General features: G+C 37.7%; 1 protein-coding gene across 11 annotated transcripts in view; it reads right to left on the bottom strand.

Moving 5' to 3' along the window:
• DLG1 (discs, large homolog 1 (Drosophila)) overlaps positions 1 to 18,823 on the bottom strand; it is a 134,751-nt gene that overhangs the window by 101,613 nt on the left and 14,315 nt on the right. For 4 of the 11 annotated variants that reach the window (XM_014945883.1, XM_014945871.1, XM_014945872.1 and 1 more), the window contains exons 1-2: positions 13,289 to 13,834; positions 4,407 to 4,571 (exon numbers count right to left, since the gene is read on the bottom strand). In XM_014945883.1, coding sequence (XP_014801369.1) covers positions 4,407 to 4,571; positions 13,289 to 13,480 — 357 coding nt within the window. In that variant the 5' untranslated portion in view covers positions 13,481 to 13,834. Of the gene's footprint in view, positions 1 to 4,406; positions 4,572 to 13,288; positions 13,836 to 18,823 lie in introns of those variants that run through there. The other 7 variants (XM_014945873.1, XM_014945875.1, XM_014945880.1 and 4 more) reach the window with 3 other exon arrangements.

The raw sequence follows: 18,823 nt of genomic DNA, 5'->3' as shown, positions 1-18,823 counted from the left end.
TTGGAAACCTCATGACAAGGAAGTTCTGGTACTAGCTGCCTATATATCTGAAAATATTCTTTGAAGTGTCTGGGACACAAATTTGTAAAGCATTTTAAGTTTGACCATTTTCACTATCTGTTCACGACTCTCTACCATAAAACATTAAAAAAACCCAGACTTTTACAGAATTAAGAAGCGTTCTACTTCACACAGAATTAAATAGCAAACAGAAGACACGAAATCTCCTGGGTCAAGTTTATTTCCCTGATACTTGAGACATATGAAGTATACATTTCTTCTTAAACAAAGCTCCACCCTAACAAGACAAAACCTGTACGCCCTGCCTCATGTTTAAACTTTAAATCAGTACAGATTGTATCAGTCATTTCACGCTGCTTGCAAACATGCAGTGTCTTATCCCAACCTGAATCTGGGGTAGCCCACCCTCTCTGTCAAGAAGGTAAAAACACCACCTTGAGTTACTGCAGTACTTAATGTACAACATTTGATAAATAGCTGTCACATGCTTATCCTCTAAAAATTGAGGATATACATTTGTCTTTTTGGTCACTGAAAGCTGCTCTTTGAAAATCATCCACCTGTCCAAGCAAGCAGTAAAAGCTGCTTTAAGTACTAGAAAATGTGAAAGCTTCTCTCAAGAATAAAATGTTAACTAGTTAAAGCCAGACATCTCCTTTCTTCACTATTCTCTATTCATGTTTGTTATTATTGCTCTAGGCTGCAGAGGGTTTCCAATAAAATAAGGTATTCCTCAAAATCTGATTCTACTGCCCTCTGCAGCATTTCTTAAGCAGCAGCATATGATCATAAAACCTACTATTTACATTTGTTCTTTAAACTAATAACTCATTTCAACTAATAGTCGAAATTCCAAGTGTATTTAACATTTAAAAAAATATCTTCTCATTATTTTATTAGTGAATAAAGACAGGAACCTCTATTACATTTAGTTTCCTTAAGCAAATGTACTATTGAACAAATCTAATCAAGATCTTGTATATTAGCCAAAACCTGGTCCCTACACAGTGCAACAAGGCAACCTACCAAATACATTACACAGAGCACTCTTCACTCAAACCTGGTTGCTAAATTGATTTTCAGCATGAGCTATGCCAAAACTATGAACATCTTGCAAATCATCAGACCAGCTATGCTAATAATACAATACCTACGTTGGTTTTTTTCCTGACATGACTTGAGTTCAGGTTTTAGCAGCATTTATTCCAATAACTTCAGCAAACCATCTCCTGACCGAGAGCTGACTGTGAGCTCAAAACAATTTTACTCTAAAAAGTCCCATAAAGCCTTCCAGGTGCTATGAAACTATGGATGCACCCCCTACTCCAAATACCCGAAGACCTCAAACTCTGACTGAAAACTATTTATGCAAAGAAGTTAACTTCTTCTGTAGAGAAGCAATCCAGCAGCCAACTTAGCATCAGAATTCAAAGTTCCACAAAAAGCTGTTGAACAGCTGACCTCTGGAGCACCCACACCAGTTTTCAGGTGAACAAAGCTCAGAGAGATTTCAGTTCTACCATGCATTACTTGGAAATTAATAGAGAGTAGTCACATGAAAATAATCAGGAATATATATAAATGGTAATATGAGCTGCATGATGATATTTCTCATATACACATCGTCTCCTACCACATGGTGATTTGCCAGCACCTACCCATTTGAGAAAGATAATACTAATCCTCTTCAGAGACCCAAGATAGCCACTATATTGAAGAGGCCTCACCATATTTTGTAATTATACCTACTGGCTGCTTAACTCTATTCCCAGAATATTTTAAATCAGACATTGTTTCTTTATTCCAGAACAGTGCAGCAGTTTTATATTTAACACACCCCAAGATCAGATCTGAGCAGAGAAGGGCCAAGTACATTAATTCATGTCTATTTCCATAAAACAGTTTCACATCAGTGTCCTTACAGAAAGTTACAGTAATTAGATAATGCTCAATTGAAACAGATAATTAAGGATCCCATATAACACTCTAAATACAAGCCTTGCTTGATTGTAGAGACTGCCTGGTAGGATCTCTGTAAGGTAGAGATCATTCACATTATAGAGAGGTAAGAAATTAAGTCATCTTTGATGGAATGTTCATGTTGCCAATATCAAATCCTCACTTCTCTATTTCTGTAGTTGGCTATTTGCAAAAATAATCCGAAATTAAGTCAAACAGAACTATTCTGAGTAGTTTGGCCTCCCTTAGATCCAAGCAGCCAGAAAGAAACCAGGGTAATTACAGCCCTTTGAACATTCTCAAGTACAATGAAGTAACATCTACTCAGTTCCAAGAAACAGAACTTCACTGTCACATACTGTCCTTGTTTCAGCTGGGACAGAGTAAATTTACCTTCTAATGATTGCTATGTTTCAGATTTGGTATGAAATGAATGTCAATAAAGCATATTGTTTTCACTGTTGTTCAGTTATGTTTATACTATTCAAGGACTTTTTTCAGCTTCCCACAGAAGCTGGGAAGGAGCACAGACAGAACAGTGGCGTGGCCAATGCAATATTCCATACCATAGATGTCATGCTTGCTATACAAATGAAGGTTGGCCAGGAGACAGAAATTTGCAATCACTGCTCAGGAGGAGTTGGGCAACCAATTCACCAGGTGGTGAGAGTGACTTGTGTTGTATTACTTTATCTTGTATATTATTTTACCATTATTATTATTATTATTATTATTATTATTGTTATTTTCCTTTTTCTGTTAGTGTTCTATTAAACTGTCTTTATCTCGACCCGTGAGGTTTTTTCCCCTCCTTTTCTCCCTGCTCTTCTTTGAGGGAGGACTGTGCAAGAGGCTGCATGGTCCTAGCTCCCAGCTGGGGTTTAACCACAACACATACCCATTCTAGGATTTTATTTTTTATTTCAGAATTTCTGGATTGTGAAATGCATTATACATGACCGCTTATTACAGACAGCTTTATAGTTTGCCTCTTTGATCCCTTTCTGCTTTCTGAAATGCAAGACTAACTGTGCTATGAACTAGAGAAAGCTTGCAAATAAACGGAGTTGACCTTAGGTCCCCAGAGGCAGAGGATTTTTTTTTTTTTTAATTATTTCTAATTGTTGCACACAAAGTGTGATGTATTACTTTCTGAATATCAATCAGTTCAGGGAATTAGACATGTGAAAGTGTTACTGTGTGTCTATCTTCATAAGCAACAGAAGATCGAGGTCCTAGCTGTTCTCAAAATGAAAGGTTTGTCATAGTAGCTTTCTTATAAGGCTTTTCAGCGGTTAATACAGCCCACTTCAAAAAGCTTATTCATTAAGGAGTAAAGAATTCAGCTTGCCTAGCTCCTGAAGTCTATGGAAATACATAGAGAGTTCCTCATGGAGTTATAAGTAAAAATAAGTAATTCTGTTCAATACTTACATATACATTTTTTAAAAATCTTAGAGAAGCTGGAACATAAGTACTAAACCACCTGCCCACTACAGTTGGTTCCTCTGCAGAATCCTTACAAGTCAATTATTAAGAGCTGATAAATTCAACAAGATGTTTCTCCACAATAAAAAAAAAAATTCTGGAAATGTAACTAAGTTTAAAATAACTCTTTTCTTAAATTCTAGCTGCGTGCGTTACAGTACACTGCCAATTTCAGTCACAACGGATACTACCACACACCAACAATTCATGCGAAAAATACCAAACTCTAGGCCAACCTCAATGTAAGCCCACCTCATCATTCTAAAGCCCCAATACTCATCAGCATCAAATATGTTTTCCACTTTTTCCTCAGAAAGCCTAGAACACTCTGAAGTGCTACAGAAAACAGCATTTAGCCTGACGCACTAAAGTAATACGCTATTCCAAAAATGATTCGACTACTCCTCCAGCACATAAAACTGCCTGCTACAGTCCCTAACCCCCCAAAAACTCACACTCAGTTTGTCCTCTTAATTTTTAAATCTGTCTTGAAGTTACTGGAGTTGTCTTGAGAATAACGGCATTGTACACTGAAAAGCTCCAGAGACATACATACACTTAGCTCATTACATTTTCCACACAGGTCTCAATTAAAGTACTTACTAGAAGCAAACTCTGAAGTGATTCTACAGGATCCTGGTAGAAAACTCAAAATGCAACTGACAGCAGTAACCATAGTGCCCATCAAACTACGCCTGTGACCTTAAGTTACCTACATCTGTTATCTGAGCATTTTACTATCATGCATCTTTAGTCAGAATGCGTGTAACTTTGTTCGTGTCTTAACATCTACAAAGTGAATTGCACAAATGAGTAGTTCTATGATAAAAAAAACAGAAGCAGGTGTAACATGCATATATTTTTTTCCCCACAAAATTATATCCCTGGGGAGTATATTGAAAGAGTTCACTCATTACAATAACTTTTTAAATGCCTACCTTTACTGGTGAAATATGAGAATGGGAAACAAAGCCATGGACATTCTCAATTTGCGACAGATTCTTCTCCGATACATGAACCAGCTCTGGACCCGTCACCTCATTGGCAATGTGTGGAGAGCTGTGCTCCTGTGGAGGTGTATCTTCATCCTGATAGCGGTATTTCTGAAGGAAACAATTATGGAAAAAGATCAGTCTACTACAGAAATGTTAAAAGATTATCCAGAAAACCTAGATCAGACAGAAATAGTTATTTTCTGACCCTGCTGACTTCAAGGAAATAAAAACTAGAAGTTTAAAATAGTATTTATAGTTTAAAAACTGATCCTGTCTAAAAAGGTTCCAATCTTTTTAGTCTCACCTAGAACTACTATAAATCTACTTAATTTTCTTTTGCCTATTTGCATACAGTAACAAGTCCCCAAAACCTTTTCCAAAAACTTTTCCCTTTACTATTTTTTTTCTTGCAAACACTTCAACACTACATTATTCAGTAATAGCAGAAACTCTCAGTACCAACTGCATTTATCACCTTGTCCTGCTTTTAAAAAATATCAGCCTCAAAAGTTTTTTCCATGCTTCCAATTTAGCACATCTGCCAAAAGCATTTTTTGTCAGCTAAAGGGCTTCAGCTTTCACACTGGGGCATCAATATAGCAATTCACTACTGCTAACTTCATTATGAAACAATAAAACGTGGCTTGCTACTAGACAGATTAAGCTTCCCAACAAGTAAATCTTCAAACAGGAACACAAGACATTATTCAGTCTCAGTCTTATTAATTTGCACTCAATTTCAAACCCCAGAACCTATTACTTAGCCACTAGGGATGAGTTCTAGTCAGACTGTGCTGTATCCACACTTCCAGATCCCTACTAAAAGGTATTAATGAAATCAGGAGTATACATAATCTTAACCTGTTCTCTGGACTGTAGGCTTTAACTGCTCATCCAGCACCTCCAGACCCCAGAGCTCACATCACAAACATACTTAAATACAAGCTTCACCCCAGTTTCACCTTTGTAGCCTTGGCCAATTCCAAGGCACTTCAGGTAGCCCATGCATTCTATTGCTAGCTTAAACTAAAGCTGAAATTTGAAGTCATGTAACTTCTCAAGCAGGGTTTACTGTGTCCCTAAGATACAGCCCAACATTTTATAACCACATTCACTTTCACACTTCATTACTGTACTCTGGAGTACATAAATAGTTGCTATTAGTTTACAGGGAAAGCATGTCATGTCATTAAATGAACAGAAATACCTTCTAAATGTGTAATGGTCTTAAACTTGGAAGAAGCTATTCCTATTATTAAAGTATATTTAGGATAGAAGATGCTTCCTTGAGGTGTTTGGTTTTTTTAACAGAATTCTAAGATGTACATACTACTCCTTAAAAAATAATCGTCATCTTGGTAAATTATTTCTACATCCTAATCTAGTAGATTACTGCAAGTAACCCATGTGTCTATAAGCAGGTGAGCACTACACCAAGGCAGTACCTAATAAACAGTATATGACAACTAACCCTGTCGACAGTTACACAAAAGTACTGTTTCAGGCTACCACAACACCCCTGCTCTTCACAGAAGAGTCCTACAATATTACTAAATTGAAGGGTGCAGGATAACCTACAAAGAAGCTGCTTGAAATGATCCATCAGTTACTGACTCCTGTAATGCTTAACCCATTTATTTCCTCCTCACCCACCCCCCGGTGCTTGTCTCACAGGAAGACTTACTTTTTTGTCTATCCAGCAAAAAACAGTCTTCAAGCATGGTCAAATAGGAGAGCTAAGCTCCTAACAACAGGAATCTGTAAGTGTTCCCTGCCACCCAAAGCCTGGGGAAGGCACCATATCCCCTTCCTTTCTTTGGTTCTGGTGCTCAAATCAGCAAAGAACTACCCACTTTTTTCTCCTTTGTTGGATTAGATTTGTACTGTATTAGTGGCCTCGATTCAGGCAGGGACCCAAGGAACACCAGACAGTGCAAAAGGAGAGGAGAAATCAGAACAGGATCGCTCCCTTTTGTGAGTGAGCTAGACATCAGTCTACTTTGTCTTCTATAGACTCACCATACAGCAATATAGTATTTTGCAAGTAAAGAAGTGGTTAAATGTGGCAGCTGAAGTCACGTAACTGACTCATGCTGAAAGAGGAAGGATTTGTTTGCTCTTCTTTCCCCTGTCATGTTGTTCTGCCAACACTAAGATTCCTTGGGAGACAAGCTAAGTCCTCTTACTAACTCAGAAGGGACAACTTGTGGCTTTACACTTGCATCACCAATTGGGCTTTACCTTGCCACAGCCTGCCCTGCCCCATCCCGCCTCCAAACCCCAAAACAACAGCACCAAACCCACACCCGACCACACACATACAGGCAATACACTAAAGACACACAGTTTCTTTTAGCCAGTAACTGACGAAATGTCAGAGATCTTTGAAGTTCTAAGCCTGCTTTATTTTTGCACTTAAAAAATAAAATTAAAAATAATAATAAAAAAAACTTTATCCACCCTACTCAATTCAACCCTTCACTGCTGAGACCATATGAGATCAAGTTCTACTATATGAGAGAAATTATGCTTTTTAAGTATTAGAAATTATAAAGTAGAAGCAATACAAGTATATTTCCACTAAAAATACCAAGGGTTAGCAGAGAAGCACAAGGCAGAAGTTGTAATTCCAAAGATGAAAGCAAGGGCATTAAGACTTGTGTTATTACAACAATCAAGTTCTAAACACTTCCATACCTTCTCCTTAGCTGGACGGCAAAGGAGAGATGGTGAATGCTGACAGCTGTGAAAAATTGCAATGGCTACCCAAAAAGCCCTCATTTTTCAAATCTTTAGCAGAGAGGTTTCACTAGAGCCTGAGTGTAAACAGTTCTAGATTTCGCTAAGAACCATATGTTTACATTACACAATGTATCAGTGCTTATAATAACATAGTGTATATGAAGTTTTAATAGATCAGTATGTCATTATTTAGATTAAAAATGAAAAAATGTTGTGGTAAAGGATTCTCTCCCATAGGAGGCACTGACAAGGGCTATAAGCTTATATAAAAAAAATATCTTAAAAGTGAACTGATAATTGGATATTGATGCAATATGTAAGATTGACTTGAAACTACTAAAAAACCACCAGAATTAATGTTTAAAATACACTAACTGAAATGTTTAAAGGATAATATTTCCAAGTGTAAACAGAAGACAAGGACATGAAGTACATGAAAACTTAATATCTACAATACTTATTCTGAAAGGTACCACACTGTTCTTGCCCTTCGCTGAAATTACTTTTGAGCAAAGTGCTTCAAGTAAAGCAAATGACTGTATCTCATAACAGCTAATTCTCCACCGGAGTGGAAGTGGTTTGTGCTGCTTTACTACAGAGCATCACCTCTGAAATACTCTGCCTCGTGACTGAGGTAGCACATTCAAGCGATCTGGCACAGTCAAACAGTTACCATTCAAAATTGCCCACTGCCTTTTTTTTCCCAGGAGCTGCCAACTCTTGAACAAGAATTCAGTCAACTGTTTCAGTCATGCCACGTTAATTCCACTGCTGCTGCAGTGAAATCCCATGCCAGTTACCCTCCACAGGAGTCTAAAGATAGGTTTCCCAATCCAGCCCAGCTCACTCAAAGGGCAGCTACTGTCTGAAGGAGCAGGACCCGTTCCATCCCTCTTGGTCAAGCTGTATGATCATGTCTCCCTGCCCCCTGCTGCTCGTACACATCTGGCTTCAGATGGTGAGCCAATTCAGCAAGCTAATGCAGCAGAATGTTTGTTCCCTCTTGCAGCAATATTAAATTTTCTTGAACTCCCCGAAGTGGCTCACAACATGGTAAGACATGCAGCAGTGCTGGCATAATAGGGAGAAAAACAGGTAGAGAGCAGGACCAGCCCACCTCATTGTGGCTAGCAGAAGACCATTTCTCTGTTTACAACCAAGAGAATCCAATCCTGCACCCAAATCCAGGCTCCAAGGAGACCTTAATGTAGAAGAGTCAGCCAAGCAATGGGCAAGACAGATCAAAGGAAAGGAAGAGAGATAGATATGGCAAAGCAGCTCTGAATGGGCAGAGAGATCACCCTCTGCTGCACACCTCAGAAGCTTCCCAGCACTCAATTAGGTAGTAGACAAGCAATTGAACTATTTTTAAGAAGCTTTATGGACTGCCGTAAAATTTATAATCAAAATTTAAAGGTTAAAGCAACCAAGTGCTAAACGTTTAACATAATTCTGAGAGAGATACTGCCCCAAAGGATTCAGTTGCGGGTATGCAGGTGTGTCAGAATTAATTAAAAACATCTCTCTTCTGATGCAACAGAGTTCACAAAATTTCTTCAGGCTGGATTACACCTTCAATGAGTTTTGAACTGTCATCAAACCCTATGGACTAAATTATTTACTGATGTAAACTACTGTAAAATCCATTTACTTTAATAAACCAGTGCTAGTTTACATGAGATGAGAAGATGGTCTAAACTCACCACAGAGAAATCAATCCCTGTGTTAACTCTTTAGCCCCACAGCCTCCCTGCTTCAACTCCCAGGCCTAGCAGAATTAGACAAAACTAAGGACAAAGTATCTGCAGCAATGTACAGGACAAACAAGGATTCTGTGGACACTTTATAGCACCGTTTTTCAGACTACAGATCACCTGTTTGCAAAATAACCACAGAAAAGCTTTACTTTAGTCTGCCTCATACCTGTATTTTAAAAAGTTATTTCAAACAGAATCATACATAATCTCCCAGATATAATTAACTTGTAGTTGTTTTTGTGTTTTTTTTAAATCTTCTAATGAGAAATCTTACTGAAAAAGAAATCATTTAAAGAACACTTAAACAATCTCATGCCCTGAACTGGTGACCCATATCCACAACAGCATGCAATGCTGTTATTCCAGAGATTCAAGCTATACAGAATGCCATGCTCACGGATAGAAAATTAATTACACAAGAACATACTTAACTACCAGATAATTTAGTGACAAAGGCTTAATAATTTAGGGACTGACAAAGCAGCAGTAACTACAGTTCTCTGCAAAATGGGACGTGTGTCAAAATCCAATTCATATGAGACATACATTGTCTTACGTGAAAAGTAGTTTTCAAGCACAGTGTCTTCTCTACACACAAAGGAGAAAAAAAAAAAAAAAAAGCTTAATAATTTAGGGACTGACAAAGCAGCAGTAACTACAGTTCTCTGCAAAATGGGACGTGTGTCAAAATCTAATTCATATGAGACATACATTGTCTTACGTGAAAAGTAGTTTCCAAGCACAGTGTCTTCTCTACACAAAAAGAAAAAAAAAAAAAAAAAAAATCAGTGCTAACCCAGCTTTAATGTAAGAGTGAAAAGGTGCTTAAGAAACAATTAAAAAGTTCCTAAATTGACCTGCTTATATTCACTTCCCTTCTCCTCCAGATTTTAACTCTCTCCACCCACCCACTGGACTCCCAAGTTACCGCACATGTCAAACAACAAAAACTACAACTAAAACCCAGGAAAACACACAGCCCGACTTACACAGTCTGTCCCTGGCTAAGTTTTAATTTTCACAAGTGTGAAATTTTACAATTTTTGAAAGAGGTTAAGAATAAGTGAGTAAATCTAATAATTGGAATTCAATAAATATATAGAAGCTCACAGGGTCAGACCCTCTCTGATGAAGCAGGAGCAGGCAGCATGATAAAACAAAACGGCTATAGACCATTTGCACCTAACTCCCCGAGTTTAAGTACTTGTCCTTGTTCAGCCACTGCTCCACTTTAGAAGTTAAACTAAATCTGAAAGGACCCTTCAAAAGATTATTCCAGAGACTGAAGTTGTTGGGAAACGTTGACATTCAATATCTCCACTCCCCCATAAAAGGACTAGATACAATATGTGAAAATTAGATGAGTAGAAAAACCTAAATACACTCAGTACTCCTCACATCTCCCCAAAAATCAACCTTCATAGCTCTGACGTCCAGGTAACAATCAGCAGAAAATAAGTTCCAACAATTCTAACAACAAGAGCAACAATACAGCTAAATTTTGCATAATCTTGTTAAAACAAAACTAATCCAAAATGAATATTCAAATGCTAACGTATTTTGTATAAGCCTTCCCTGTAATCTAGAGGAAGTACTAAACCAGTAACTAATGCTTAGGAAAATAATAGTGCCCTCCTCATGGAGGAAAAGGACACAAAATAAAAGGTATGCTCCACTACAGCAGAACCAAAGTTAACTTGGAATCTTTTCATTTGTAAAAACCAGGAAAATTACAAAAGCCAAATAAAGTCTCTTTGCTGGTGAACAGCAATTCACACCAGAAAGCTAAAATTCTATGAATAACAAAAGAATAACTTCAGTAATGTAAGAAAAGAGGATACGTGTTTGTGTATTTTCAGAACTTCTTCACTGATTATGGAATAGGACATTCAGACTTGTTTTCAATTTAGGCCTCAACATACGATAAACTGATTGACTTGAAATATTAGAGAAGGTTTTTTTGATCTTTGGGTTGTTTTTTCTTTTTTTAAACACAAGTTCAGTGCTTTGAGTAACTAACTGCTTCATTCTCAAATAAAAGCACTAAGTTGTCTTTTAATAATTAGAGCCAAGACAGAAACATACGGCATTTCACCCCCTTGGACAGTCTCAGTTTGACATTGTATCTTGAATAAAACTGCTTACAGCATGTTTATTTAGGTCGCAGTGTTCCATCATATGTCAAAATGCACAGCTAGTGTTAAATGTAAGTATTTATGTAATGCTTTATGTCAGAGACATCCAGAAACAATACAGCAATTTAAGATACATATAAACGTTTACAAAACCACAAAAAATATTTGTAGTGAAGAGTCTTCCTGTTCCAGAATGCCAAGGAAGAGAGACCAAAAAAGGAACAGTCTGATTGTTGATGTTCTTTTCATATGTGGCTCAAAAAAACATTGAAGGAGAATGGAAAGCACTGTATTTCATATGATTACTTGTGTGAGATAAATTGTTTCTTTATGTAAAGGACTGAAGAGCTAATCCTGCATTACTGTTTCACACTATCATTTAAATATTAACTCTTGCAGTATTCAAAGGGTATCTTCTCAGAGGACAAGAGTATTTTATTTTTAGTGCAATAGAACCCTGCAACTTTTCTTCAAAAATCCTCAACTGCCTGGTGCAAAATCTCTCTTTAGTACCAGCAGTTCATGCTGTTTAAACCTAAATCATTCAGTTCATTTGGGATGCAGATGGTGTAGAGTACCCACTCTGTATGAACAGCAATACACGTTTATTTAAAGCCTGTGCATTGCACTTCAGAAACTACTGGTCTGCAAGATACATTCCTTATTAGCATACAACGACATTAATAAAGATAATAATAAAGAATTCTGCTGACTACTCTGAACAAGGTGCTCTACCTCCCTCTTCCCACCCCTGGCATCTCTGCCCGCCAGCCAGGTGCCAGCGGTGGGGGTCCCTGGGGGGGCTGAAGGAGAGCAGGGTGAGCAGCTTGTCAGGAAGGCGTTCGGACAGACCGGGAGCTGCTGACGCGCGACTACGGGAGAAAATGCCGCCATCGCTCAGATCCACACAAAATGCCTAAAGTGGATTCTGGATGTTTGCTGGATATTTTTAGTTTGGTCTTAAAGTGAACAGCATCATTTCTCTGCAGTTCAACTGGCAAAAAATAAAATCAAGATGGTATTTTCATTCTATGGCTTTCTTCCCAAGTTTATTATTTAAACATGAGAGTATTTTATAATTAAAAAAACAGGGATGTGCAGTTCCACAAAAAGGAAAAAAATCTCAGTATTATAGCAAATAGTTTCCAAATTGCAGCAGTAAGTATATACATAATTCCAATTGAAAAATGCTTTGGACACATGAAACATAAGTAGATTGATTCAAATAAAGTCAAATTATTTCCTTCTGGAAACAAAGCATTCAACTTAAAGTTTCATAATAAATCATTCACACTATCAAATGATCCATAAAAATTTAGACTCCTCCCTTCCAACCTAGGTGACATTTATTCAACATTTTGTGATAGACATATAAAAAAAGGTACTACCCATACACGCATATGTGTATGTATGTATATACATACATGGAACTGCTCCAAATTTATAAAATAAAATACAGTTCAACTATTTTTTGTTAAAAATAACAAATGCTGACTTAGAAACACTGGATATGCAAAGCTACTTTTGGAGAGAAAGATTTCTGAATCTTAGTCTTAAAAGTAACTTCATGTACATATCCCTTTAAAATTAAAGGGGCTTTCCAGTACTTCGTGTTCTCATTATATCCTTCACATTGTACATTAATTTTACTGAAAAAAGCAGTTTTGACACAACACTGAATACACTCTGTTTACTATTCTGAGGTTTACCAAATTATATGTTTTATTACTCTAAAACCTAAACAGTCCTAAAATGACTAAATGCCCGAGGGCACTGTTAAACCCAAACCTGCCACTAACAATTGCTTCCATCAATATGATGTCAGGAGGCATTTCCAGCCCTGCATCTCAGTGCAAGTCTCCTGTGTATTTAATTCTCTACAGCTGAAGAAAATGAAAGCCAAGTGCAATAAACTGATTACATGATGATTAATGCTGATTAATGGAGAATGACGACATTTTACATGCAGCATTCAGTAAATTCAAAATGTTGTTCAAAGGGATCTTTAAACAGTAGGCATGATAATTCATTACTTCTGTCACAATCACCACGAGCTCCGATAACCAAGTAAGGCATGGAACAAAATACACACTATTTAATCAGAAATTTAAGGTACAGTTACAGTAGACTTAATGACAATCGTTCACGAAATGCAGCTTACATTCCCAGGAAAGTCCTTTTATAGACCCACCTTACATCCAAACATTAAAGATATTGTGTTGTTGGTACATGCTACTTTACAGTGGCATAGCATTGGAGAAAAACAATCCAAGTTTTTTATGCTAGGAGACATTTTTTCAGACCCCGTGCACTTCAATCGATCCGTGATTGATATTCCAGAAAAATGCCTCTGTAAGCGCTGCTTGCTGCCTGTCTTGGACATTTAATCTGGGTCCATAGTGTTCAAAAATAAGCCTTTATATAAATAGGTTGAATCCTTCAGGAAAAATTTTTGCCGCACGCTAGAAACCAGATCTTTAGGAAAAAGCCAAGAAAAAATCCCGTGTCCATTTTTAAAATGTTCAGAGTCAGCCTCGTCTTTAATTACGTTTAGCCTCAGCTTGAAGTGACAACTGTCTGGCGGCCCGAAGTGACACCGGGATCCTCTCGGAGCCAGAACCCGGGGTCAGATCCAGCGAGGCAGCTCCACCTGCTGCAGTGCCGGGGCTGTGTCTCCTCCTCCTCCTCCGTGCAAACGGGAGCAACTCGCTCGGGCAGAGCCCCCCACGCCCGGTGTCGGGGGTGTGTGTATGTGTGTGTGTGTCTCTGTGTGTGTCCGTGTGTGTGTGTGTGTGTGGTGGCTGCCGAGGGGAGGGGCGAGAGGCTGCACCGGGGGGGGGGGGGGGGGGGGGGGACTCGCCGCCCGGCCCGGCGCTGCCCGCAAGGTGCTTTCGCACTGCACCAACGGGCCTGTGGTTCTACCCCCCCGGCATCACCCGGGACCCGTTATAAAACCCGGCAAGTTGGGAGCTTTTGAGCTTTTAACCAGCGGGGAATTTGCTGAGCTGCAGTTTAGCCCAGCTTGCTCAAGGAAACGTCAGCAGACCACAAAATGAATGGCTACGGGATATTTAATCCTCATTTTCAAGTATTAAAAATTCAAGGTTATTTGACACGTTAAAAAAAATGTTCTTTAACTGCTGAGTAAAACTCCTAATGGTCTACCAAAAGCACGAAAATACCAGCTACAGAAATGCATGAATATTCTCCAACTTCAGCATAGAATGAAATCAGAAGCTGCTATTTTTTCCCTTGTTGTCTCTAGGAAGTCATGAATAATCCGGACTACGCGGCAATTTGGTTATGAGGCTCTCTCAGTAAAATACTTCATTTCAAGCAACTCTACGTGGGAACATTTAAATAAAACAGTTTGAAGAAAAAAAGGTTTTTTTTCTTAGAACTGAAGTAAATACGGTCATGGTCTCCTTAATATTTGTTGTTCTTTGTTGTGTGTTAACAAGTCTTAAGATAGAAAATTATTTTTTAAATGGCTTCTTTGGGGTCACTTTTTTTTTGTTTTGCAATCAAGCCCTATAAGGATTCAAACTTTATTGTATTCTTGAAAAATACAGAGGTCCCTATAGGTTTTCAATGTCTTCATATATTTTAACGAATAGCATTACAAAATTTGATCGAAACCACATCCTCTGTGATTTCTCTACTCTTACACCATAAGCTAACAAACCTGTGCAAAAAGCTTCAATGAAATAACGTTAAGCCATCATTTCTATTTTTAATTGTATTGAACAGTATTGTAAAAAAGATTTTAAAACTTCCAGAGAAGTCTCGTTACATCCCTCTTTAGAATGTGAATGTTGACCTAAGTTTACACCTGCAGCAGCCTTCTGTCATCTTCCTTTTACTTCATTTGGTTTACCTGATAAGCACCCCTTGAGGAAGAAAGTTCAATGTAGTGTAAAATTGGCATCCACACTTACAGCTCAGAAACGAGTAACATCATGAATTACACCGAGACAGTCATCTTTATATAAATGTGCAGATTGATGAAACCAAAACTGAGGCAAGATGTCTGGAGAAAAATGTGTAACTCGGCCCACGGTAAACCTCAAAATAAACTTCATTTGCATGAGGACGTCTTCCTGGTAGAATATCCAAGGACTAGTATTTCCATGCTAATAGGCATAGTTTTCTTGCCACCATGTGCCATGGCCTACAATTTTTTACAAATAGCCTTAGACATATTTTCCCACAGTAGGTCATCTTCTGCATGCAAGTCCAGCAATAGGGGCAGGACCAAAGAAAAATCTCTAACACTCCGCTTTATCATCATGGAAAAAGAATCAAAAACTATAAATAACAAAAAAAACCCACCTTTGTTTAGGTAAATTAGGTTAAGTTTTCCTTGCAAGAACTTTCAAATCCAAGAGTAGCCCTAACTAAAAGAGAAAGATGACAGAATCTAAACCCCCCCTTTATTTCCCTTCAGCTGGCTGGGGTCACGGTGTACACTCTCTTGTCTGAAGAAATAGGGCAAAGCACAACTGAGCACATACTCAAAACATCAAAAAGGAAAAAATCAACAAGGGGAAGGAAACAGTCAGACTACTATCTCTGACCACAAAGAACACAAGAATGTTCCTATCCCACAAAACCACCTTTTCTATGTACCAGATCAACAATCCATCTTACTTCCATACGTCTAATCCCATTGTAATAATATAATTTCTCACTAAAATAATACACAGTGAAATGCATGGCAATTTCATGACAACAAATAAAGTCAAAGACCCAAAAGCAGTCCTTGAATGTTGCAGAAATAGCTTTTTGTGATGCAGAAAATATAAGCTCTAAAGTGCCATGGGCATAGAAGAATCAATAAGAAGAGGAAGATATAGCCTACACATCTACAAAGGATTCCATCAGTAAGATACAATAAAGAAGAGAAAGCTTAAGTAACTTCAGGCAATTACATCTAGATTGTTGATGAAGGCTACATAAAACATCCGAATCTTTCAGACATATATTTGCAGCTGTAAACAAATAAATTGGTTATACTGCAAAATTGTCTTCATCTTTATACAGAAAGAATGAACTTTTTACACATCTTGCTGCGCAAAAGCTTAAAAATAGAATATTTAAGCTTGTAAAATTAAAATATATTCTTATACATTTTGCTGGCAAAATCCAGAGATTTAACTCTAATGAAGGTTACTAGGAGATTTCAAGATACAGTGCCAGGACTTCATCCGATGCTGCCATATATAAACAACAAAGACGACATCAGCACTTACTGAATACAGAAAAACAAAACCTTAAATTTTCTTCTTGCACAGGATGCTTTCACCTGACATTATACAAATTTAAAATGACAGTTTTAAACAAAACAATCTAAAGAAATCAATTGAAAACTTCTAAACACTCATGTTTAGTGAAAAGTGTTATCAGTAACAGTGATATTTTAAAACACATCCTTATGAAAATATTACATAGCACAGCTCCCATGCGCACAATAAAAATACCAACATCTTTAAGGTTTTTAATTAGTGAGCAAGACTGATTTTGTTATTAACATAAAATAAGAAAGCTCCTACTTCCAAGTCTCCCCAAGCAGTATGAATATGGGACAAAGAGAAACAGGAGTTATGCAGCATCAAAAAAGCCACTACAACGCTTTCAGAAACTTAACGCTTCTGTTCGGTACTTGCCAACTACTCTTGATTGAACACACATATTGGCACCCGTTTCATCGATCCATGTGTTCCACCCATATCCTCATGCAACACAGGTTAGGAAATGGCAAACTCATAGGCAGTAAGACCTGGAGCTTTTAATGAAATGAAGAAGTGAACGTCTAACTGGACAAATGTATGAACTGTTCAGAGTGCCAAACCGAAGGGGGAAAGGCTACAGTACCCTTCATGTCCCTACAGACATTGCCCTTCAGTATCACTGCAGGCACCTGTCAAGCTGGTGGGACTCATTTAGGTCCCTCTTCCCCAGAAGCTTGATGTGGTATACTTCCAAGATACTTAATGCAATCCAATTAAAAAAAAAAAAAAAAACAAAAACAAAAACAAAAAAAAACACAACACTAAATCAACAAAACAACCTTATTTTAACCTCTGCTCTGCATAATCTTAGTCTGTATGGCCTTGAAAGACTACAGAGAATTCCAAAATTAGTCTCTATAAAGAAGCATGGATACTGGTTTAAGATTACCTCATATTAGGGAACTCTAACATAATGGCTGTAACGATTCCTTACTTGGTAACTAGTAATTTTATAAGCATGTCCTACAAGGTAAATGAAATTTGAACACTGGTTTCGTAACAACCAAGGTCTGGTGTAAACTGCATCCGTTAGCACCCACGGAGCTCTCTTTGGCTTTGCAGTTCTTGCTCCCCAAAGTATCAGATGACCAAAGCTAATTTTGAGAAAGAAGACAAAAAAAAAGTATACTGCTTGTTCCTGCATGCTCCTAAATTGCCAGAAAAATCAGTTGCACAGTTTTCAGGCAAACCAGTTTATTTACTGAAAACACTATCAGCTGAAAATTCCACTTCTAAAGGGTATCTTTAACAGGTATCCATACCTTAGAAGCGTTTTTTTGTGAGCTTACAGGTAAATGTATCTGCAGGAGTTAAACCAGGAGACCCTGTTGCACCTTCAGTTCAGAATGCTGATGTGTACCTGCCCTTTTAAAGCAGCTTAATATTCTCATAGACAACATTTGCAATGCCCCCTCAATCTGACCCATATGTGTCAAAAATAATCATCACTGAACTCTCAAGAAATTGAGAGAATCATTTCTATTGTTTTGACACCAACAATAGAAAAATATTTTCTAGGAAAATTAGCAGATTGTAAATACATGTGTCCGTATCTTCAGTTTCCAAAATCTTTAATACCTCTGCCCCATTAACTTCAGAAGTAAGGTGAAATATTACTTTGGAAAAAGGAAATTGATTAATAGTTGCATTTTTAAAACTTGCCCTGCAATGGCATTTAAGCCCAGAACAAGTCCTATGAATAGAAACTTTTCAGTGGGTGTTTGTGATTTTTCTCCCAGTTTATTCCAAGTCTTAAACTGTTAAGTACAAGACAGATCTGGGACATCACTCCGATGAGGTCCTTCATAAGCCTTGATAAGTCAAGCCAAAAACCAGACAAGATTATTTTCCTTCCCAACTGAGTGACCACCATTATGGGCATTTTCATAAACTTGCTTTTGGAGTTCTCTTCCGTCCAGAACAGAGAAGGAAAATACAATGCCACATCAGAGAAGGAACCCAGAGGTGTCTGTGTTATGATGTCCTCTATATGCAAAAATAATCAGGTTTCAAAATATGAGCTGCAAAATATTGAGAGACTGTGGAGTGTTCAGATGCAAAACTTAACAAAAACCAGTCCTTCCTAACAATTACCACTGGATAGATGTCTTACGTACTCAAAGTGTGATATCAAAATGTATTTAATATCATTCAGGTGTCAACCCCTGCCTCTTCACAACTATAATATTATAGGTTAATTTCAGCCAAATTTACTGTAGGGATAAAGGTCTCTGAGGGTATAAATCATTTGCAAGCTTCTTACAAACAGGTAGCAGGCAGAAATCCCCACCAAAGGACGGGGCAGAGAGAAAGGGGAAGGCTGCCTAAGCAAAAACGGGCAGAATTTATACAATGAGAGAGATATTAAGAATATCAAAGAGGAAGAAGTATAGTAAAATGTTCTATAGTAGCTTATATTAAAATGGTAGCACACC

This window comes from Calidris pugnax, unplaced genomic scaffold (genome assembly GCF_001431845.1).
Source record: "Calidris pugnax isolate Ruff unplaced genomic scaffold, ASM143184v1 scaffold111, whole genome shotgun sequence".
NCBI classification, from domain to species: Eukaryota; Metazoa; Chordata; class Aves; order Charadriiformes; family Scolopacidae; genus Calidris; species Calidris pugnax.
This window is presented reverse-complemented; position numbering and strand designations above follow the sequence as displayed.